Here is a 23,840-nt window from a genome sequence, read left to right as displayed (position 1 = left end):
TGAAGTTCTACACTATTCTCCTCACAGCTCACAATGCTTCCATGTTTTATATGGTTCAGATCAGGATTTCCCAACTTTCTGAGCTGCGGAATTCCTAGTGCACTCCCAAGAACATCAGGGAACCCCAAGCATTTTCATAATGTCACCACTTCTTTTCGGTGCAAGATTAGTGTGAACACAGAAACCAAGCATTAACACTCTTTTCTTGCTACAGCAATATATTAGCAATTAGAAAGAGACACTCATATTCACAAACAAATTGCCAAACTACATGGTCCCCTGGAATAGTACCAACTTAAGGATGGGAGATTTAAAAAGTTCCCTAACTAAAAACATTTAAGATTTACCTTTAGTTCAACATCACAAATCCTGTTCTGTGGGGAGTCGGGACAATCATGTCACACTTTTATATCAGTGTGAAATTCCCAATTCTTCAGATATCTTGGAGTAATATCATAGTCTGATAGGCTCATTATGAATTAAACATTACTCAGCAGAACTTGGCCTGATCTTACTACAGGTTTTAAATGGGGTCAGTAACAATGTAATATTGTCACTGGACTGGTAATCCAGAGACCCACGGTAATGCTCCGGAACCCAGTTCAAACCCTCATCATGGCAGATGGTGAAATTTGAATTAAATACAAATCTGGAATTGCAAGAAGTCCAATGGCCATGAAATTATTGTCATACAGACCCATCTGGTTCACTCATGTCCTTCAGATTAGGAAATTGCTGTCCTTAACTGCTCTGTGACTATGACTCCATTGGACAACAGATACTGGCCCAGCCAATCATGCCAATATCTCATGAAAGAATCAATGTTTCAGCTTTAATCAATGTTACATTTTCATCCTGACCAAGGAAATACATATCTACATCAACCTAGCGACACTATAAAATGACTAGCCATGACCCATACCAAAGGAATTTCAAGCCTTCAGACTAATATCAGAGACTTGTTGCCTTTAAAAAGGCACCAATGCTCCTTCCAGGAACTGCACAAACCCTCTTCTCATTTCTCAAGAAGAATTCTAACCACTGGAGACGATTTTGTCTGCAAAGGACAAAAAGGACCCTGAGTCCCCTGTTAAACACTTCAAGGGGATGCAATAGCCTAGTTTATTATTGCTAGACTGTTAATCCAAAAATTCAGCAAATGTTTCGGGGGAGCTGGGTTCGAATCCCACTACGTGGTGGAATTTGAATTCAATAAAAATATCTGAAATTAAAGATGTATTATGAGCATGAAACCATTGTCCATTATCTGAAAGACCCATCTGGCTCAAGAACGTCCTTTAAAGAAGGAAATCTGCCATCCTTACCTGGTCTGACCTACATGTGACTCCAGATGAAGGGTAGCAAGAATAATCCAAGTAATTACAGGCCGGTGAGCCTTATGTCAGTTGTAGGGAAATTATTGGAGAGGATTCTTCGAGACAGGATTTATTCCCACTTGGAAATAAGTGGACGTATTAGTGAGAGGCAACATGGTTTTGTGAAGGGGAGGCCGTGTCTCGTGAACTTGATTGAGTTTTTCAAGGAAGTGATGAAAATGATTGAGGGTAGGGCAATGGATGTTGTCTACATGGACTTCAGTAAGGCCTTTGACAAGGTCCCTCATGGCAGACTGGTGCAGAAGGTGAAGTCACATGGGATCAGAGGTGAGCTGGCAAGGTGGATACAAAACTGGCTCTATTAAAGAACAGTAAAAAGTCTGACAACACCAGGTTTAAGTCCAACCGATTTATTTGATAGTAAACTCGCAAGCTTTTGGGGTTTGTCCCTTCATCAGGTGACAGTAATCTGTAAACTGTCTGTGCTGTTATATGCTCTGCCTGAGGCCAGAACTCTCCATTCACCTGACGAAGGGGCAAACCCTGGAAGCTAGTGCGTTTACTATCAAATAAATCGGTTGGACATAAACCTGATGTTGTCAGACTTCTTACTGTGTTTACCCCAATCCAACACCGGCATCTCCACATCATGCCTCTATAAAAAAGACAGAGGGTAGCAGTGGAAGGGTGTGTATCTGAACGGAGGGCTGGGACAAGTGGCGTTCCTCAGGGATCAGTGCTGGGGTATTTGCTGTTTGTAATATATATAACTGATTTGGAGAAAATGTAACTGGATTGATTAGTAAGTTGTGAATGACACAAAGGTTGGTGGATTTGCGGATAGCGATGATGACATAAGAACATAAGAAATAGGAGCAGGAGTAGGCCATCTAGCCCTTCGAGCCTGCCCCGCCATTCAATAAGATCATGGCTGATCTGAAGTGGCTCAGTTCCACTTTCCCGCTTTCTCCCCATAACCCTTAATCCCCTTGCCTACCAAAAACCTATCTACCCGTGTCTTAAATATATTTAGCGAGGTAGCCGCCACCGCTTCAACGGGCAGAGAATTCCAGAGATTCACCACCCTTTGAGTAAAGAAGTTCCTCCTCAACTCCATTCTAAACTGCCCCCCCCTCTTATCTTGAGGCTGTGCCCTCTAGTCCTACTGTCCTTTCTGAGTGGGAAGAACCTCTCCACCTCTATCCTATCCATCCCTTTCATCATCTTATACGTCTCAATGAGATCTCCACTCATCCTTCTAAACTCTGACGAGTACAAGCCTAGTTTATTCAGCCTCTCCTCATAGTTCAACCCCCTCAAGGACCATCAGAGGATACAGCAGGGTATAGATCAGTTGGAGACTTGGGTGGAGAGATGGCAGATGGAGTTTAATCAGGACTAATGTGAGTAATGCATTTTGGAAGGTCTAATACAGATAGGAAATATACAGTAAATGGCTGAACTCAGGAGTATTGATGGGCAAAGGGATCCGGGTGTACAGGTACACAGGGCACTGAAAGTGGCAATGCAGGTGGAGAAGGTAGTCAAGAAGGCATACGGCATGCTTACCTTCATCGCCCGGGGTATCGAGTTTAAAAATTGGCAAGTCATGTTGCATAAAGCAACATGAGTGAAACTGCACTTGGAATATAGTGTTCAATTCTGGTAGCCACACTACCAGAAGGATGTGGAGGCTTTGGAGGGGGTACAGAAAAGATTTACTGGGATGTTGCCTGGCATGGAGGGCATTAGCTATGAGGAGAGGTTGGAGAAACTTGGTTTGTTCTCATTGGAGCGACGGAGGTTGAAGGGAAACCTGAAAAAAGTCTACTAGATTATGAGAGGCATGGACAGAGTGGATAGTCAGAAGCTTTTTCCCAGGGTGAAAGAGTCAATTACTAGGGGGCACAGGTTTAAGTTGCGAGGGGCAAGCTTTAAAAGAGATGTACAAGGCAGATTTTTTACACAGAGAGGTGGATGCCCAGAACTCGTTGCCATGGGAGGTATTGGAAGTTTATACGGTAGTGACTTTTAAGGGACGTCTTGACAATTACATGAATGAAATAGGAATAGAGGGATATGGTCCCTGGAAGCATAGGGGGTTTTAGTTAAGTCAGGCAGCATGGTCGGCTTGGAGGGCTGAAGGGCCTGTTCCTGTACTGTAATTGTCTTTGTTCTTTGACTCTCAACTGCCTTTCAAGGGCAACTAGGGAAGGGCAATGACACGAAGATGAGTGGAAAAGCGAATTGCGTGGAAGGCGCAGAAAGTCTGCAGAGAGATCTGGATAGGCTGAGCAAGTGGGCGAGGACCTGGCAGATGGAGTATAACGTTAGCAAGTGTGAGGTTATCCACTTTGGTAGAAATAATAGTCGGAGGGATTATTATTTAAAGGGCAAAAAGCTGCAGCGTGCCACGGTGCAGAGGGACCTGGGGGTCCTTGTGCATGAGTCGCAAAAACCCAGTCTGCAGGTGATCAAGAAGGCGAATGGGATGCTGGCCTTTATAGCGAGGGGGATAGAATATAAAAGCAGGGAAGTCTTGCTGCAACTGTACAGGGCACTGGTGAGGCCGCAGCTGGAGTACTGTGTGCAGTTTTGTTCACTGCATTTGCGAAAGAATATATTGGCCTTGGAGGGAGTGCAGAGGAGGTTCATCAGGCTCAAATTGGAGATGAGGGGGTTAGCCTATGAAGAGAGACTAAATAGACTAGGTCTGTACACGTTAGAGTTTGGAAGGCTGAGGGGGGATCTTAGAGACTTACAAGATAATGAAGGGGATAGATAGGGTAGAAGTCGAGAGTTTCTTCCCGCTTAGAAAGGATAGCAGAAGTAGAGGGCACAGCCTCAAAGTAAGGTTGGGGGGGGAGGGGCAGTTTAGATCAGAGTTGAGGAGGAACTTCTTCACTCAAAGGGTGGTGAATCTCTGGAATTCTCTGCCTGTTGAAGTGGTGGAGGCGACTGAAATATATTTTTAGGCTCGCTGAATATATTTAAGTCACGGGTAAATAGGTTTTTGACAGACAAGGGAATTAAGGGTTATGGGGAGAAAGCGGGAAAGTGGAACTGATCCACTTCAGATCAGCCATGATCTTATTGAATGGCGGGGCAGGCTCGAAGGGCTAGATGGCCGACTCCTGCTCCTATTTCTTATGTTCTTAATAAATGCTGGCCGTCCAGCAACACCCCTGCCTCATAAATGAATTTTAAAAATTCCAGACATGGGAAAATACATCCTTTGACCAATAACCAGGAGATGAAATGAGAGTTATGTCCCATGACCTCCCCCAAGCTGCTGGAATCAATTTGGTGTTGGGCGCAGAGACCCTAAACTCTTTAAATAACTACCTGGATCTGCAACTGAAGTGCTGTAAACTATAGGGCTATGGGCCAGGGATAGGAAAGAGGGATTAGAAAGGGTGCTTGTGTACCTTCAGGCTAGCATCGACAAGAGGGGCTAAATGGCCTCCTTCTGTGCTGTAACATTTCTATGGTCCTAACTTCTAATATTGCCACATGGAACTGAACCCAGTCACTTATGGGTGCCAGAAGATAAGTCAGATTCCAGGAGCAGTCTGTCTCTGTTTACCATTGAACTGGTGACAGCAGTAAGACTCTGTTCAGGTAAATTGCCTGGATCTGATCTACAGTGTGAACAACTGGAACACTGGAGCTTGTGTATCGGCGCCTTCAAGAATAATACATCCCAATGTCTGCTCCCATCGTAGAATTCCTCATTTTTGGACAGACAGATCACTCTGCAACAGTCGACATGCTGACCTCTGAAGGAATATCCCATTGGAATGTTGATCCTGGACTCATGTGGGACAACAATCCTAATGTTTTTCCGTGGTCTTTTCCCTGAACCCCATTCTTTTCCTTTATTGGATGAGTGCAAAAAGGGGAAGAGACTGTGAAACCCCTTTCTGTGCTTTGTGTGCATTGTAAATAAAGCAACCCTTTCACTTGATCTTATCTCGAGTTTGCTCTGAGATCATCAGTAGAGGTTTGGATCACTCCAAACTAAAGGTTTGGGCAAAATACGCCGCCACTTCTAAAGGGCAAAATCAGATATCAAAAACACCTGTCTGTCGACAGAGGGGGAAATGAGGAGAAACCAGGGCCATTTAAATTAACCCCTTCCTGTCTGTAACAATCTCAGCACTGGTACAAAGTGGTTCTAACTCACATCAATACTGCAATCTGAGTTAGATCCTGATCTGATTCCAAGGACAGGCACCAGGAGGTTTTCTGAAAAGGGTTATGTTGGCTTTACTTATGTACCAAACTTTATATTGTTAGAACAAGAATTAATGTTTAATTATCAGCATCACAATTAAGTTTACATTAACACTGCAATGAAGTTACTGTGAAAATCCCCTAGTTGCCACACTCTGGCATTTGTTCGGGGGCACTGAGAGATAATTTAACATAGCCAAAGCACCTCCACGTCTTTTGGACTACGGGAGGAAACTGGAGCACCCGAAGGAAACCCATGCAGATATGTGGAGAATGTATAGACTCCACGCAGACAGGTGACCTTGAACAGGCGTTCGAGTGTACCGACTCAGGGAATTTCACAGTAACTTCATTGCAGTGTTAATGTAAGCCTTACTTGTGACAAATAAATAAACTTTAAATTTTAACTTTACTTTAAGGCGGGAATCAAACTCTGGTGATTCCTGGTGCTGTGAGGCAGTAGTGCTCACTGCTGTGCCAGTGTGCCACCCAAAAACAGGCTGATTTAAGAGTTGTTGCCAATCTATGCTTCAACAAAGCAGATTTTACAGTATTCCAGTGATTTGTACATCCTTGGCCACAATGAAATTTAATAAGCGCTCTTCAGTTCTTGTGAACATAGAACATTACAGCGCAGTGCAGGCCCTTCGACCCTCGATGTTGTGCCGACCTGTGAAACCAATCTAAAGCCCATCTAACCTTCACTATTCCAATATCATCCATATGTTTATCCAATGACCATTTAAATGCCCTTAATGTTGGTGAGGAACGAATATGTTTTATTATTTCAGTATTTTAAAAGCAAAGGTAATTTACCTCCTCTTGTTTCATGTTTCTTGTTTCCACAAACCACAACACTTTGGCCTGTGGTGATCTCGGGCTACATTCCAACAAGGTGCTGTTTTTCTCAATTCCGTACAAGAGTTTTTCCACTGTTTTTGTAAATGTCTCATCTGAGTCATGGAAGAAAAGAACAAATAATTTTGTTTCTGTAAATACTAAATTACTGATGATCAATATAAACTCATCGCTCTGCTTTCAATAACGCCATCAGAAATAGGAACAGGAGTAGGCCATTCAGTCCCTCCAGCCTGCCCTACCATCCAATAGGATCCAATGTTCCTCACATTCACTTTCCTGCCCTTTCCCTGTAACCTTTCATTCCCTTAATGACCAAAGATCTACACATCTCAGCCTTAAATATACACAAGAACTCTGCCCTCACAGCTCTCTATGACAAAAAGTTCCAAAGACTCACAATCCTTTGAGAGACAAAATTCTTCTTCATCACAGGGCCCAATTTCCCATCTCACTCACTACAGGAATTGTAGCAGGTGGGACATGGACCTCGAGCAGGGATTTCCAGCCTTAGGGCGAACATGGAGAGGGGGGAGTTCTCTGTGTCACTCTTTCCAGTGAGCTCCACACCACAATCTTCTGGCAATCTGTCACTTTTTCTGACAGCTGGGAGCTTGGCACCGGTATAGGCAGGGGGATGAGGGCTCAGGGCAGGGGGATGAGGGCAGGGTCTGGGGGTTTGGGCGTGAAGCCTACACACGCTGGTAAAACTGCCTTCAGAGCTCTTGGGCATCATTCTGCAGGGCTGGAGATCTGCTGGAGAACTGGGCAGCCGCCTCCTTCACTCTGCCATGAACATCAGAACCACCCCCACCCCTCCCTGCCCTTGGGCAGCATTGTCATCTTCACACCAGCACTGGGGCATCAGGGCTCTCCTGATGGGTCCCTTGGCAGACCCCCAACATGGTCCCCACCCTCCCCTTGGGGCAAGGGTAGCTGGAAAATCCCAACCTCAGTCTTATATTGATGCCCCTTTATTCTGAGACCCTGCCATCTGGTCCTGGACGCTCCCACAAGCGGAAACACCCTCTCAGGATTTACCCTGTCATTCTCCAAAAGAATCCCATGTGTTTCATTGAATCATAGAATCCATATAAAGCAGAAGGAAGACATTCACTCCATTCCGTCTGTACCGACAACAATCTCAGCCAGACCCTATCCTCATAACCCCACGGATCTACCCTGCTAATCCCTCTGATGCTAAGGGGCAATTTTGCATGACCAATTAACCTAACCTCCACTTCTTTGGAGTGTGAGAAGAAAGTGCATGGGATTGGAGGAAGTGTACTGAGATGGATTGAAAACTGGTTGGCAGAGAGGAAACAGGAATTAATGGGTGTTTTCAAATTGGCAGGCAGTAACTAAGGGGGGTGCCACAGGGATTGGTGCTGGGACCCCAGCTATTCACAATATATATTAATGATTTGGATGAGGGAACAAAATGTAACATCTCTAAGTTTGCAGATGATACCAAGTTGGGTGGGAGGGTGAACTGTGACGAGGATTCAGAGATCCTAGATTTTAGGGGCATTTGCAGTGTAAATATGTGGGGTTATGGGGATAGGATGGATTTATTGTTGGTGCAGCCACAATGGGCCGAATGGCCTCCTTCTGTACTGTAGGGATTCTATGATCCTATGAACTGGGCCCTGAGTGGGAGGAATATCCTCCATCCTCCTCGTTACTGGCAAAATGCCACTGAAGGTGGCAGGCCCTCCTTTCTCCATCTTCACTCCTGATTTTTCAGATTCCTAGCCCCCTCTCCAACTCTTTCTGACCCCCATAGTGCATGGCCAATGTTTCTGACCACTGGGTGCAGGTCCAATGAAAGTGAATATTAATATCACCCCTGCCATCGGGGGAAAAATGTTTCACCGATGTAGCAACTTCTCAGGTTCATTCCAAAATTCCAGGTCTTTAATATTGTCAATTTCAGGGTCTGAGAACAAGTTAACTCCAAAGATCAGAGATATGGAAAAGTCTTTCAGAAAGATATCTACGGCTGACTTTGATAGAAAGAGTTGAAATATAGCAAATGGAAAATGGGAATATCATCGGAGCAAAGACAGGATTAGGAATGAGAAATGGCTGGAATTATTTCCACTTATTTGTGAATGCCATACACAGGAGATTACAGCATGGTGAATAGAAATTATGTCAGAATTATACATTTGGCTGAGTGCAAAAAACTGAAACTAAAAATTGGATTTTAACCATGATAAATACTTCAATTTGCTAATTCTTGAGAAGAGTTCTTCAAAGTGAGAAAAAATAAAATGTTCGTGAATTTATATCATTTTACAATCAATCAGCCAGGATTTTGAACTGAATTTCCTAGAATCCGGACAGTGCTGAAGGAGACGATGGGATCTGACAGAGTATCCCACCCTGGCCCAATTCCCACAATCCTACACATTCATCCCATCAAACCCCCTAACCTACACATCCTGGGATTCTAACCGGCAAATTTAGCATGGCCATCCCATCTAACCTGCACATCTTTGGACTGTTCGAAGAAACTGGAGCACCCGGAGGAAACCCACACAGACACGGCAAGAACATGCACACAGACAGTGACCCAAAGCAGGAATCAAACCTGGGTCTCTGGCGCTGTGAAGCAGCAGTGCTAACCACTGTGCCATCGTATCATTCAAAGAAAGACAAATTTGCAACAATATTCTTGACTTTCTAGCCAATCAGGGTCTTTTTAAAGTGCAAACGTTGCTATAATTTGGAAAACACAGAACAAAGTGACCAATGAGAACACCCGATTGGAACCAAGGACCTCTTGATCAGTGATCGATTGTCCGACCAATGAGGTATATCCTCTCACCAATAACAGCTGTTTCATTGGGTAATCACTTACCATTCCAGTGTTGCCCAAGGCACTGTTGGATAGCATCACCATGTCGAATATCCTGCCTGCGAAAGCGCCTACAGGAGAAGGATAGACAGGATAGTTTAATATTCAAGAATACACAATCTGCCAGTAATATCTGGAGGTACATCATATTCCAGGTATTTTCTCAACATGAGTTTTCTGAAGCCAATATGTGCATTAATAGGTCGGAATTCTCTGACGATCTATGGCCCACACCACTGCCAGCGAGAACAGGGAATTTGGCACTCAGTCAAATCTCCATTCACTGCAGAGGACCGGAGAATCCCGGCTGCAGGCGAGATCCGAGCATCCCGGCTGTGGGCGAGGTCAGAGAATCCCAGCCATGAGCGACGTTGGAGAATCCCGGCCTTAGTCTCAGTGTCACTGTTACTCAGTTGGAAATTGGAAGTCTTGGTGATATTTTCCAAGACAATGGAAAATAAAACTCGGATGGTGGAAAGATCAGCTGATGACTTTCTGGAGCTCGTTTTGTGCATTGACCAATTACAAGCGTGCTGTGTCCTCAGGAAACATCGACCAGTTCCTGAATTGTGGAAACGAGTTTAACATTTTGCACACTCCACCATACACATACGTAATGTGGAAATAGTTCTGCTAAATTGTACATGATGGAATCTAAAGATGCAGCTCATTTCCATGAATATTTTAATGGCTTCTTCACCAGAACAGCTGTTTCTTCAATAAACAGAAGGAATAAATACATCTCTAACGCAGCATTAGAAACAAGTAACTGGTCAAGCGCTGAGTTATTGGGCGGAACCCTTTCCTTCCCCTGGATGAGGTTAGCATTTTACCCAAAATATTTCGAGAAATGTTTGGAGAGATGAGGAGATTATTACTCAGCGCAGAGACTCGTCACCTGATCCATTTACCTTTTAGTCAGTAACTTTCTCTGGCCCAATCACTCAGCATCACCCGAGCTTACACTCCCTCCCCACACCATCAATATTCTTTTACAAGCAATGATCGAGCTCCCTATTGAAATAAGTTGCAGACTCTGCCTCCGAAACAGTTCCGGGTCAATAATCCCACATTCTAACATTCTGTTGTGTAAGGAATTATTTTCCTGTTTGAATTCCCATTGGATTATTTAAAATTTGTATCCCTTTGTCAACGTCATTGGAAGTAATTTATCTTTATTTATCTTATTATCACCCTCATGTTTCTGAAGGTCATTATCAGTCACCCTGTAACCTCAGCCCCAGTGAAAGCTCGAACCTCTCAGGTATGTCCCCAGGATGTTATCCCTGGTAACATCCTGGGAGATCTAGGCTCCATTTTTTCCATCGCTTTATTTCCTTTAAATTGATGCCCAAAAACACACACAACATTCCGACTGATAACTTTATAACTTGTTTTGACCTTAAGCTGCAAGTCTTTCTTGGAATTTCGCATTCAATTAAGCAAATAGGTTTAAGATATTCACCTTATTCATACACCGTACAGAACACAGACTGTAACAATGGAAGATAAATATTGCAAGAATAGAGCTGACGAGATAACTCAGACAGCTAAATAATGGGAACAGATGGAGAACGGTACTAAAAATGATTGAATGACGGTAACTATACTGAGCTCAATTGGAAAGATTTTCTGCTCTGGAGGATTCACGAAAAGTGTATGAAATAAAATTTGACTTTATTAATCTCTGAGTAAGTGTTTGTGGGAGCATCTGGAGTTGGATGTGCTCCAGTCAATGTGAGATAATGATGGTGATAAGAATTTTAACTATTCGTCTCACAATGTTTCAGAGCATAAACAACAACCACCAGGTGCTGTACATTCCTGGCATTACTGTCACATCAAAGCTCCCAGCCTCCTTAGAAACTAGAAGCAGGAAGAGGCCATTCGTTCCTTCGAGCCTGCTCCACCATTCATTATGATCACTGCTGATCATCAAATTCAACATCCTGATCCCCCTTCCCTCCATGTCTCTTAATCCCTTTATCTCCAAAAGCTGTACGTAACTTCTTCTTGAAATTAGACAATGTTTTGGCCTCAACTACTTTCTGTGATATTCCACACATTCGCCACCCTCCGATTCTTTCTGAATCTTCCCTGTCTAACCCTGTTAAAATTTTACAAGTTTCTATGAGATGGCCTCACTCTTCTAATGTAATCCTAACTGACTTATTCTCTCCTCATATGACAGACCTGCCATCCCAGGAATCAGCCTGGTAAACCTTCGCTGCACTCTGTCTATAGCAAGGACATCCTTCCTCAGATAAGGACACCAAAACTGCACACAATACTCCAGGTGTGGCCTCACCAAGGCCCTGTACAATTACAGCAAAACATCCCTATCCCTGTACTCCAATCCTCTCGCTATGAAGGCCAACATACCATTCGCCTTTACTGCCTGCTGTACCTGCGTACTTACTTTCAGTGACTGATGCACAAGAACACCAAGGTCTTGCTGAGTATCCACCTCTCCCAATTTACACCCATTGATGTGATAATCTGTTTCTCTACAATTGTTACCAAAGTGGATACCTCACATTTATCCACATTATGCTGTATCTGCCATGCAGATGCCCACACACTCAACCTGTCCAAATCACACTGCAGTATCTCTGCATCCTCCTCACAGCTCACCCTCCCACCCAACTTTGTATCATCTGCAGATTTGGAGATAATACATAGAAAATAGTAGAGGTCATAGAAACCCTACAGTGCAGGAGGCCATTCAGCCCATCATGTCTGCACCGGCAACAATCCCGCTCATGTCCTATCCCCGTAATCCCACCTAATCCCACTGTACACAACTCTGGTGCGGTCGCACTTGGAGTATTGTGTGCAGTTCTGGTCCCCACATTATAGGAAGGATGTGGAGGCTTTGGAGAGGGTGCAGAGGAGGTTTACCAGGATGTTGCCTGGTATGGAGGGGAGGTCCTATGAGGAAAGACTGAGGGATTTGGGGTTGTTTTCGCTAGAAAGAAGGCGGCTAAGAGGGGACCTTATTGAAACATATAAGATGATTAGAGGTTTAGATAGACTGGATAGTGATAGCCTTTTTCCTCGGATGGAGAAAGCTAGCACAAGGGGGCATGGCTTTAAATTAAGGGGAGGTAGTTATAGGACAGATGTCAGGGGTAGGTTCTTTACCCAGAGGGTGGTGAGGGATTGGAATGCCCTGCCTGCTGCAGTTGTAAATGCGCCTAGTTTGGGGGCGTTTAAGAGATCTGGGGATAGGTTTATGGATGAAAAGGGATTGGTTTAGGTTAGAGGGTCATTGTTTCTTAACTGGTCGGCGCAACATCGTGGGCCGAAGGGCCTGTTCTGCGCTGTAATGTTCTATGTTCTATGTTATTTACCCCGTTAATCCCTCTAACCTATGAACCCTGGGACACTAAGGGCAAGGTAACATGGCCAATCCACCTAACCCGCACATCTTTGGATTGTGGGAGGAAACCAAAGCACCTGGAGGAAACCCACCTAGACACAGGAAGAATGTGCAAACTCCACACAATGACCCAAGTCGGGAATCGAACCTGGGTCCTTGGAGCTGTGAGTCAGCAGTGCTAACCACAGTGCCAATGTGCTGTCCATTCAGTTCCCTCCTCCAAATCATTAATCTATAATGTGAACAGTTGGGGTCCCAGCACAGATCCCTGTGGAACCCCACTAGTCACTGATTTCCAATCAGATAAAGACCCACTTATGCCAACGTTTTGCTTTCTATCCGCTAACCAGCTTTCCAAGCATTAAGGACCCTTCGCTAGGCAGCAGGTCATTCTGATTTATCTTATTTACCAACTGCCTCTTAAATAAACAAACACCCTCCATTCTTCCCACCATAACTGTTCTGTTCTCTGTTATTGTGATCTGGAATCCATTGCTTGAAAGGATGCTGGAAACACTCAATGTTCAAAAAAGAATTGGAAAAATAAACTTAGAATTCCAGGGCTCCGAGGAAGCAGCAGGGGGAGTGAGAGTAACTGGAAGCTCCTTCAAAGAACTGACACCGGCATGATGGGCCAATGGCCTCTTCCTAAAATGTATGATTTACAAAAATGGCCCAGTGCGGTTCAGTGCAAGGGCTAGATGGCCTACTCCTGCTCCTATTTCTTATGTTCTTATGTAAAGGAGATGTACGAGGCAAGTTTTTTACTCAGAGGGGGATGCCTGGAACTTGTTGTTGGGGAGGTTTTGGAAGCAGATACGATAGTGACTTTTAAGAGGCGTTTTGACAAATACACGAATGGGTTGGGAATAGAGGGATATGGTCCCCGGAAGGATAGGCAGGTAGCATGGTCAGTGCAGGCTTGGAGGGCTGAGGGGCCTGTTCCTGTGCTGTGATTTTCTTTGTTCTCTTTGTTGTTTGTTCAATGTCTTTTTGGTCCTGAATACTCTTTCCCTAGTTATCCTCTCCCCATTAATATACTTATGGAATATTTTAGGATTTCCCCTACTTGTAGCAGCCAGAGCTTTATCATATCCTCTCTCTGAATTCCAAATTGTTTTTGTAAGCTCCACCCTGCACTTTCTGTGCTTGACTAATACCTCTGCTGATTTCTCCCCCCTTACCTGCTAAATGTCTTTCTTTTCCTTCTCATCGTATCCTAAATATCTGGAGAATTCTCCTCAGTTGCAGCTATTCTCAGAGAGAAAGCTTTCATTTACCCTCTCTTGACTATGAATGTCTCAGCCCTTTACCCTGGATACTTCCAATCTTTTCCAGCTAACCAGCTCGTTGCTTTCTTTGGCACAAGATTTTGCAAGGTCCCCTCTCAGATTTTTTCACGAGTTTCAAATGAGGCAACCTTCAGCTTCTGTTCCCTCACTAAACTGCAAACTGAGACTAAGCTTTACCTGCATCCCACCTGCTCAATTCTAGTTAGTGTTCTTACTCTGCTTAATGTGCAGGCCTATCAACCTGTCCTTTACATTGCTCTCTTTCAGTGAGCTGAAAACCACATGAGGTTCAAACTGCAACTGACTCTCATAGCAATCACACCAAATAAACAGAAAATAGAAAACCCCCTGAATTACCCCACCTATCTCTATGGCAATGTACCCTTCTCTGGACTGTCTTCAAACCAACCTTTGGGTTAATTGTCTCATATTTACAATTTCTTCTTCAAACTGATGAGGTGAATGGGTTTTACAATCTTTCAGTGTTCACTGAATATTTTTAAACTAATTTGGCCCAAAGTAAACTCTGGGTTGTCATTGTTGCAAGGATTGCAGACATCACCTCTCCAGCTAAACACAACTGCTATTTTATAGACCTATCTTTCTAGCTGTTTATCTCTGAAGACAACACAATCCCAACCTTTAACAGCAATGGGCTTTAGGCTTGTCTTACATTTTATTTCCCCATTTTATAAAGTTAAACTTTAATTCCTGAAATGAAAAGTTCCAGACTAAAACAAACTAAATATTCACATAACATGACACGTTTCTAAGTTTATTGGTAAAACTTTCTTATTAATAGATTCCAGCATTTCTCCAACAACTGCTGTTAGACTAACTGGTTTGTAATTCACTGCACCCACCTTCCCTCCTTGTTTGAAAAGCACTGTTACATTTCCAATTTACAATCTGTTTCTGGATCTAAGGAATTTTGGAATATCATAGCTAACACATCCACTATCCCTGCAGCTTTCTCTTTTAGAACCCACAGCTGTGTCCAACTGTTCATAAATTCACTCACTGCTGATATTAATCATCTGGGGACAGGCTCCGAGGACAATGTGGGTCCAGGGCACCAGAAATATATTGACCGAGTTCACCAAGGGGAAGGGCTAATGCTGCCACCTCCTGACCAGCCATTGTCACTGCAGACTGATGTATTACATAACACAAATCCCGAACTGATCGATGTTCCAAAGTCCTTCTTCCATAGATTGCAAAATATTTCTCAATCTTTACGGCCTGCGCAGTTCCCTCTTATTCACTGAAATGTCATGAGACAGGGTGGAATAATAGAGACTTATATAATTCTAACAGGTCTAGACAGTGTAGATGGAGGGAGGACCCCGATGGTTGGGGGGAGGTGTCACAGTCTGAGGATTCGGGGTTGGTCGTTTAGGATGGAGATGAGGAGACATTTCTTCACCCAGAGAGTGGTGAGCCTGTGGAATTCATTACCACAGGAAGTAGTTGATGCCAAAACATTGAATGTATTTGTGAGGTGGCTGGATATAGCACTTGGGGCGAATGGGATCAAAGATTATGGGGAGGAAGCAGGATGAGGCTATTGAGATGGATGATCAGCCATGATCGTAATGAATGGTGGAGCAGACTTGAAGGGCTGAATGGCCTCCTGTTGCTCCTATCTTCTATATTTCTATATTTCTCAGCTGAAAAACATGTCTTGGTTGTAATTCACTTATTTTCTGATCCAGTTTTTAAAAATATTCTACTAGAATTATAGAAAGTTTGTTTTTATATTTTAATAAAAATTAAGTTTAGTGAGGGAGTGTTTGATTTCTGACAATCTTACATTCCAATGTTTGTGAGTCAGACACTCAATATCATGGATTTGTTGCTAAAAGCTCTCTCCGTCTCAGAAAGTATCAGTAGCTTAATTCCCCGGCTCCCTTTGGAGAGAGGGAAGTGTGTTTAACATTCTGACCGATTCCTCCAAGTGCCCGGGATAAACGGACCGTATGTCTGGCAAAGGCAAGGAAAGTAAAAACATTGTGTGAGATGGTAACAGCAGCATTGACACAGAGTCACTAATTCCTCCTGTCTGCAGAGAATGGAGTATGTGGAGAGAGCGAGAGTCTTCATTCTGAGAGCGTACACAATGGCCATTCACACTGACCTCACACCGTGACATTATACAGAGTTGGTGACCTCGCACAGCTCCCTCCCGTTCCCCCTTCATACACCAATCAGCCCCCCACCTTGCTCTCCCCCATAGCAATCAGCTCCTTCCCCCTTATACACTCCAAATCAGCTTTCTCCCTGTAACCTCACACAACCCAAAAAAGCTTCCTCCCATTCTCCCACAACAATCAGTTATGAGACCATCATCAATGTTTATCACAACCTGTGATAACCCTTACACTGAACTCTCCATTGTCCTCTGGAAAATTGCACATGTTGAAAACACAATAAAAGGCAGGTGTATGTTTGGAACAATGTTTTGTGGGTATTTATCAAGACATAATCTCTGGAAGTATTGTCTAACTCAAGTTGCTGATGTGTGTGACTCATATCCAGGTTTATTTAAGAGTGACCTCCAGCAAGCTTTGCACACAGGTCTACAATCTTGGGGATTGGATCCTTATTTGCTTGGCAGCTTGATTAACTGTTAATCTACAGTCCCAACAAATGTGGTCAGAATGGCTTCAACACAGGGACAATAGGTGCTGCCCATTTTGTGGAATGAACTGGCTGGATCAGACCCAATTCTTCTCTCTCTCTAATCCAGTCGTCACCTTTCCTTACATTTTTAAAATATATTTACTATTGAATGCCGTAAGGTATTCAGTACTGGTCTTGTGCTGAAAAACTGAGAGCTTTCCTCTGGATTCAGATAGATTTTCACCTATAGGCCTTTCATCTAGTCAAATGATTCACTGAAGATTGATTCACATTTTCATCGCTTCGAGCATCCTTCTTCCCGCCCTTGAAAAATCTCAGACCAATTTGATTTATTTGCACTAATTGCAGCCCCAGAAGCCTTTGTCTTTTGCCTGATGTAACTCGGAGCTGGGCAGATTGTTGCCTGTAGTTTACAGGTTACATCATCATTCTCACTATTTATATGGCTTCCCCTGTGTAAGTTTTTAACCTATCACATTAGCAGATTCCCCGGTACCTACTCCCACTTTGAGACTTCCCATTTCCCCAGACCGTTCCAGTAATGGGGTTTGTCTTATCCGTATTCAGTAGGGAATGGATATCTCAGCTGTTGGTGCTAGTTTCTTCCACATTATATACTGGTAGCTCTCCAGTTAATTGACCACTGGGTAAACTTGACTTCATTTTTGCCGATGCCTTAACTAGCCTTTCCTGTGACAGAACAAACATTCAGCCTTTTTATAGCTGCAGGATTCAGGGGCGTGGTTACCCCCACAACGGTAACATTCCACTTCAATCTTTACCATTGAATTCCTCATCTGAACCTTCTTGTTTATTAGGGTTGAACTCTCTTCTCACTTCACTGCGATGTCTTGGGTTTTTGCACCTCCTCTGTCAACTGGTGAATGCCACCATTTTACAGAGTAATTATTCTTCACCTTTCCAGCTCTCACTATTACCAACACTAACTCCAACATGCACTCAAAATTGATATCTGACTCTGCTAGCAGCTTCTGGTGATTAGCCTCATTATTCACCCCACAGACTATTTTGAGATTTGCTTCAACTCGGTGATATAAGTCACAATAGATTCCCTGAGGCTCTCCCCCTTCAATTAGAACAGAGAACAAAGAAAATTCCAGCACAGGAACAGGCCCTTCGGCCCCTCCAAGCCTGCATTGACTATGCTGCCCCCAACTGAACTGAAAGCTCCTACCCTTCCGGGGACCATATCCCTCTATTCCCATCTTATTCATGCACTTTTCAAGATGCCCCTTAAAGGTCACAAATGTATTCACTTCCATTACCTCCCCTGGCAACGAGTTCCAGGCACCCAGTAGCCTCTGTGTAAAAAATCTGCCTCGTACATCTCCTTTAAACCTTGTCCCTCACACCTTAAACCTGTGCCCCCAGTAATTGACTCTTCCACCCTGGGAAAATGCTTCTGACTATCCACGCTGTTCATGCCTCTCATAACTTTGTAGATTTCTATTAGGTTGCTCCTCAACTTTGTTCCAGTGAGAACAAACCAAGTTTCTCCAACCTCTCTTCATAGCTAATGCTCTCCATACCAGGCAACATCCTGGTAAATCTTTTCTGTAGCCTCTCCAAAGCCTCCACATCCTTCTGGTAGTGTGGCGACCAGAATTGAACACTATATTCCAAGTGTGGCCTAAGGTTCTATAAAGCTGCAACATGACTTGTCAATTTTTAAACTCAGTGCCCTGGCTGATGAAGGCAAGCATGCTGTATACCTTCTCCACCTGTGTTGCCACCTTCAATGCCCTGTGTACCTGTACACCCAGATCCCTCTGCCTATCAATACTCTTAAGGGTTCTGCCATTTACTGTATATTTTCTATCTTATTAGGCCCTCCAACATGCATTACCTCACATTTGCCTGAACTAAACTTAAACCTCTACAATATAACCAAATATTTTGGATAGAAATGTGACTTTATCGATTCAATGATCTCATTGAATGACTTAGAACTGGGTATGTTTGGGGTTGTGAGTCTGCAAACCAGATTGAAAGCCTGGATCCCACACACACTCAGGAGAATTGCCTTTCTCTCCTCCTCCTCTATTCCATTTGCCTGTTAGTAACACCCCAAACACTCTTTGTATTGTGTCAAAACAATCTATCCATCCAAGTAGCAGCATTTTTGTAATTACTCTTTGTCTCAACTTCAACAGAAACTGTATACAGCTCAATGCTCACTTTTACCCTCACCACCAATGTAAGTTGAGGAAAAATAACAATTTCATTATTTACAGAATTATTTACAAAGACTCGCAGCCAACTCACACAAAACTACTAAAACCCAAACTCAGCAAGGTGATCCCTCACCTTGCTTTTGATTGGTTCCTCAGGTCATGTGACCCTTACCCTGCAGGTTGATCCTTAAAGGAACAATCACCACTCCCCCTCCCTCAGTAATCACTATCCCCTCCCCCTCAGTAATCACTATCCCCTCCCCCTCAGTAATCACTATCCCCTCCCCCTCAGTAATCACTATCCCCTCCCCCTCACACAGAAATCCACCCCCTGATTACCCTCCCACATCTCCTTGGCAACCCCGCCCTTGTTGCCTCAGAGTGCAATAAGTAGTCTCACGGCACCAGGTTAAAGTCCGACTGATTTATTTGGTAGCACGAGCTTTCAGAGTGCTGCTCCTTCATTGGGTGAGTGACCTGACTCTCACTCACCTGATGAAGAGGCAGCGCTCCGAAAGCTCGTGCTACCAAATAAACCTGTTGGACTTTAACCTGGTGTGTGAGTCTATTTACTGTGCTCACCCCAGTCCATCACCGGCATCTCCACATCATGCCTCAGAGTGTGAGGTGGTGACACCAAATACTGTTCACAAGCTATAGCTTGGGGACATCAACTTGATAAAACAACAGCCCTGGTGTTAAGTGGATAGAATCGCACACCCACAATAAACCCTATATCTCAGAGAGTGAAAGTATCATCCCAATGTATTCAGGACTGAATGTCACTGATGTTCTCACTTTCTGGTGAAGATACACCAAAGGTCATCAGCAGAGACACGATAACATCGAATAAAACCCAGCCATATATAAACAACATTGAAAGGCTGATGTCAACATATCCACTCGATCTGACCTGATGTTCTGGCAGAGACTGAGCAGGGACTCGGTGTTGTTCCCATTGCTGAAACCAGATCCTGTTTGTAATGTTCCCACTTCAAGATTAACAAGAATACCATGGTTCAAATTACAAGTAACCTGCGTAGCAAATAGAATCCAGTTACCTTTTAGCAGGTGGTGCAGGTGGATAATACCTGGTACAGGAGACACCGTCCCAGGCACAGTATGGATCTCTGGCGAGGCAGCAGTCAGTACAGGCTGAGCCGTACATGTCACATTGATGGATCTTCATCTGAACAATGCCTGACCTTGAACCCACGTATAAATTTTGCTGCATTAAAATAAAACAAAGACAAGTTATTAGGACCTGTAGCCATTCACCCCATTAATGATTGCAAGGAATTACTGTCAGGGATTGCGGGTGAAGTCACACAGACAGTGGAGCTGATCTGATGTTTCCCGTCCCTCACTGGTGAGGGAATGAGATCCCTGCAAAAACCTCAATTAAAAACATCCCAATATAATAAATGGACTTCCCGGTCATATGTTCCTCCAGATTCAGAATTCTCTCCTCAACCAAATAACGTCACGTTTATAACTGCTTTTTAAAATATGAAGTATGAAGTAGACGAGGGGAATCCACCAGCAGTGAACAGTACAGAACAGCGGGAGAGCAACGGTCCCCTGGCACTGGGGGATGGAGGGTGAGGTGACCACCCCACTGCTTAATGGAGGCATGGGAAATTCCCCATATCCTGGGGGGAGTGTCATCTGTAGCAGAGACAGACACAGACAGTACCACCCGCAGCAGGTACAGACACACAGACAGCACTGTCTGTAACAGAGACAGACACAGACAGTACCACCCGCAGCAGGTACAGACACAGACAGCACTGTCTGTAACAGAGACAGACACAGACAGTACCACCTACAGCAGGTACAGACACAGACAGTACCATCTCAGCAAGAACAGACACACAGACAGTATTGTCTGTAACAGAGACAGACACAGACAGTACCACCCGCAGCAGGTACAGACACAGACAGTACCACCCGCAGCAGGTACAGACACAGACAGTACCATCTCAGCAAGAACAGACACACAGACAGTACTGTCTGTTACAGAGACAGACACAGACAGCACCACCTGCAGCAGGTACAGACACACAGACAGTACTGTCTGTAACAGAGACAGACACACAGACAGTGCCGTTCAGAAAAGACAGACAGGGAGTACTGTCTGTTTCTGTATCTGCTACAGACAGTGCCGTCTGTAGCACGGACAGACACAGATATTACTGTGTATAGCAATGACAGACACAGACAGTGCCGTCTGCAGTAAGGACAGACATAGTGAACTGACTCAAAAACAATCCAAAAAAATTGTAAATTCTAAAATTCTGAAACATAAGCAGCAAAAGTTTGAAAAAAAAGTAACAGCTGCATCAGGGTGTTGAAAGAGTGAGAGGTTTTTCAGAGTTTGTGTGACATTCTGCTCAGTCTCAGGGACAGGAACATTTGTGTCAGGCTCTTTTCACAGCTGCTGAATAATCAGTGCAAAATTCCAACACTCTCTGTTCCCACTCAGCGGGAGCAAGTTCATCGTTCCTGCCAAAAACAAGCACAAAGTCAGAGGAGGGACCACACTACCCACCACTGTTAGCCTTCACCAAGGTGAGAGTTTATTGGTTGCTATGGTGTTTTCTTATTCTTGCAGCTGCTGAGATTTGACATGAACAAGGCTTTGTCTAATCGGCAATCTCAGTAATCTTAGAACAGACCCTCTGAATGGATTAATCCTATTGTGTATGTTATTGTGGAACAGCAACCACTGTAAACTGACACCACAATGTGGATATTTAATTTCCTGAATGATTTATTATTTCTCATTAAGTAAATTTTCCTTCTCCTTGCCCCACATTTGCATATCTCTTACCCGTTTAACCGAAAACTCCATGGTGACTATTGGTGTTGGAACCTAAAATTGAAACAAAGATCTCTGTTACTTGATGCCCAGTAATATTTCATTGCCACATGAGGAAATCAGCTTAAACACAGACATTACAACCAATTCTCACCTTAAACACTTGCAGCTCCTCCAGCACCACTTCCTCCAGAGTCTCACTCTCCTGATTGTAAATTATAATAATTTTTAACACGATTCCTGCATCTGTGAGAAGGACAAAAGCTTTGTTAAACATTTTGAAAAGTTGTTTTGAATTGTTTGATGCCGGCTTGAAAGGGTTAATAATCAACAAGTTTAAAAATCACAATGCAAAATGTTCTTTATAAAAGTCTTCAATAATAAGCACCAAGGTCTTTTGTCTGAGAGAATTCATTAAATCAGACATCTGGGATGAGAAAAAAGGAGTGATGTCCCCGACACGGAGACAAGCTGAGATTTCACTGGGATAATGAATTGGATCAGCTGACATGATTAAGTCTTTACGCTGATTGGATATTACAATTAAGCAAGTGTAAGGTGATTTTGATTGGTTTTGATACCTGTAACTTATGAATGATGTAATCTTAATCAATAAATGTGAATGGATAGAGAAGACACCTATATCTTGATTGGTATACGCTAATTATTTGTAATCAAATTTGAAACTATAACTGCTCATATATTCCTGAATTCTGGGCTCCACCTACTTACTGGTATTGACCTTTTATTTTCCAGGAGCCAAGCTACAAAGCTTGATTTAAAAAGCTGTTTAAGCAAATTATGTGGATGGAATTCTCCCCCCAAAATTCTAAGTGTTGAATTCTTGTGAAAACTGGAGTAATTAACATTGTTTATTTCAGTAGGAGTTCAGAGAAGAATCTCCCATACTCTGTGCATTGCCAAGGTCACCAGGGGCAGGGCCTTTTCCCACTGGAAAGACTGAAATCAGCGTGCTGAGTGGGCCACTGCTCTTGCGCTGATCTGTCACTGCTGAGATTGGCACGTGCACAGTGGCCCCGCATTGATGGCCTCCCAATTGCTCACTAGCTCCATGACCTCCGAAACACTAGCACTCCGCTCCCCCCAAAGCTCACTCACTGGCCTCTGGCTATTCTCAGGCCCAGCCTTGATCCCCCATTCCAGGGGGTGTTACTGCCAGGGTGCCCCAGACCAAGGGGAGACCTTGCCGCCTCATTCTTTGGGGGGGTCCCAATTGCTCTCCCTTCACTCCAGTGGGGTCAAGCTGCTAGTGGGAAGCTACCGTAATCCCACTGGAGTGAAAGACTCTGGCTTTGGGGGTGGCGGGGAGAAGGGGTGAGGGGGGAGGTGGAGAGATTCTCGCGGATCCAGGAGCTTCTGCCCTGGACCTGGTAATCTTAGTTAAATTATATCATGACCATATAAATGGTCTTTGTGTCTTCCCGCCGATTTCCAGCACGGAGCAAACACTGCCAGAAATCCGGTGCTGGGAGATACAAGCGGGACACTAACGCTCGTGAACCCCACAAATTGGCTGCACAAGAACCTCCGAGCTCACTGCACTGGAAAATGAACACAGCAGGGTGGGAGAATCATGGCCTGTGACTTGGTTATGAAGGGTTAAGTTGTGATTAGTTTAAAGGCTAACATCAAAGTCGCAACACAGCTATCTTCCAATCTTCTCCAGTAAAATTAACAGGGTGAATACATTCTGGAAAGATTCACTCCGTGTCACAGAGTCACTTCCTACTTGTGTTCTCCTTTCCAGCCTGTTCTCAGTGTGAACAGACCAGCTCCAGTGTGAACGCTGTGTCTTATGTCTCCATGATGCGCACTGTTGTTACTCTATTCATTGGGGATCTAATCCTAGCTGAATCAACAATCCTCCAGGAGTGTGTCAGAAGCTGCTCACAAATCCATCAAAGATTTCTTTCTAACATTTCTGTTTGTAGACACAGGCAGCAGAAGTGCGCCGACTGAATTCACTGTTAGCCTGTGCCTGACCCATTCCTGGATTTCTACCAATCCCGATCCTCCAACCAATAAACATCACATCAGCTGATTATTCAACTTGTTCATTGGCTGATCAGATGAAAATGTAACAGTAGACCGTTAACAAAAATCTCCCATTGGAATTTGGAATAAATGAAACACAACATAATGAATTTTGTTTATTCCAATCAGCCTGAATTTTCCATTTACTAATCACAAAG

General features: G+C 43.9%; 1 protein-coding gene across 1 annotated transcript in view; it reads right to left on the bottom strand.

Annotated features, from left to right (window-relative positions):
* LOC145355535 (semaphorin-3E-like) overlaps positions 1–23,840 on the bottom strand; it is a 280,261-nt gene that overhangs the window by 5,235 nt on the left and 251,186 nt on the right. Inside the window, exons 12-16 of the mRNA XM_080207783.1 lie at positions 21,782–21,873; positions 21,640–21,681; positions 19,868–20,034; positions 9,298–9,365; positions 6,390–6,526 (exon numbers count right to left, since the gene is read on the bottom strand). Coding sequence (XP_080063909.1) covers positions 6,390–6,526; positions 9,298–9,365; positions 19,868–20,034; positions 21,640–21,681; positions 21,782–21,873 — 506 coding nt within the window. The remainder of the gene's footprint in view (positions 1–6,389; positions 6,527–9,297; positions 9,366–19,867; positions 20,035–21,639; positions 21,682–21,781; positions 21,874–23,840) is intronic.

This window comes from Carcharhinus amblyrhynchos, chromosome 19 (genome assembly GCF_965287045.1).
Source record: "Carcharhinus amblyrhynchos chromosome 19, sCarAmb.v2.hapA, whole genome shotgun sequence".
Taxonomy (NCBI): domain Eukaryota; kingdom Metazoa; phylum Chordata; class Chondrichthyes; order Carcharhiniformes; family Carcharhinidae; genus Carcharhinus; species Carcharhinus amblyrhynchos.
The sequence above is the reverse complement of the archived record's forward strand: the minus strand, read 5'-3'. Positions and strand labels throughout refer to the sequence as shown.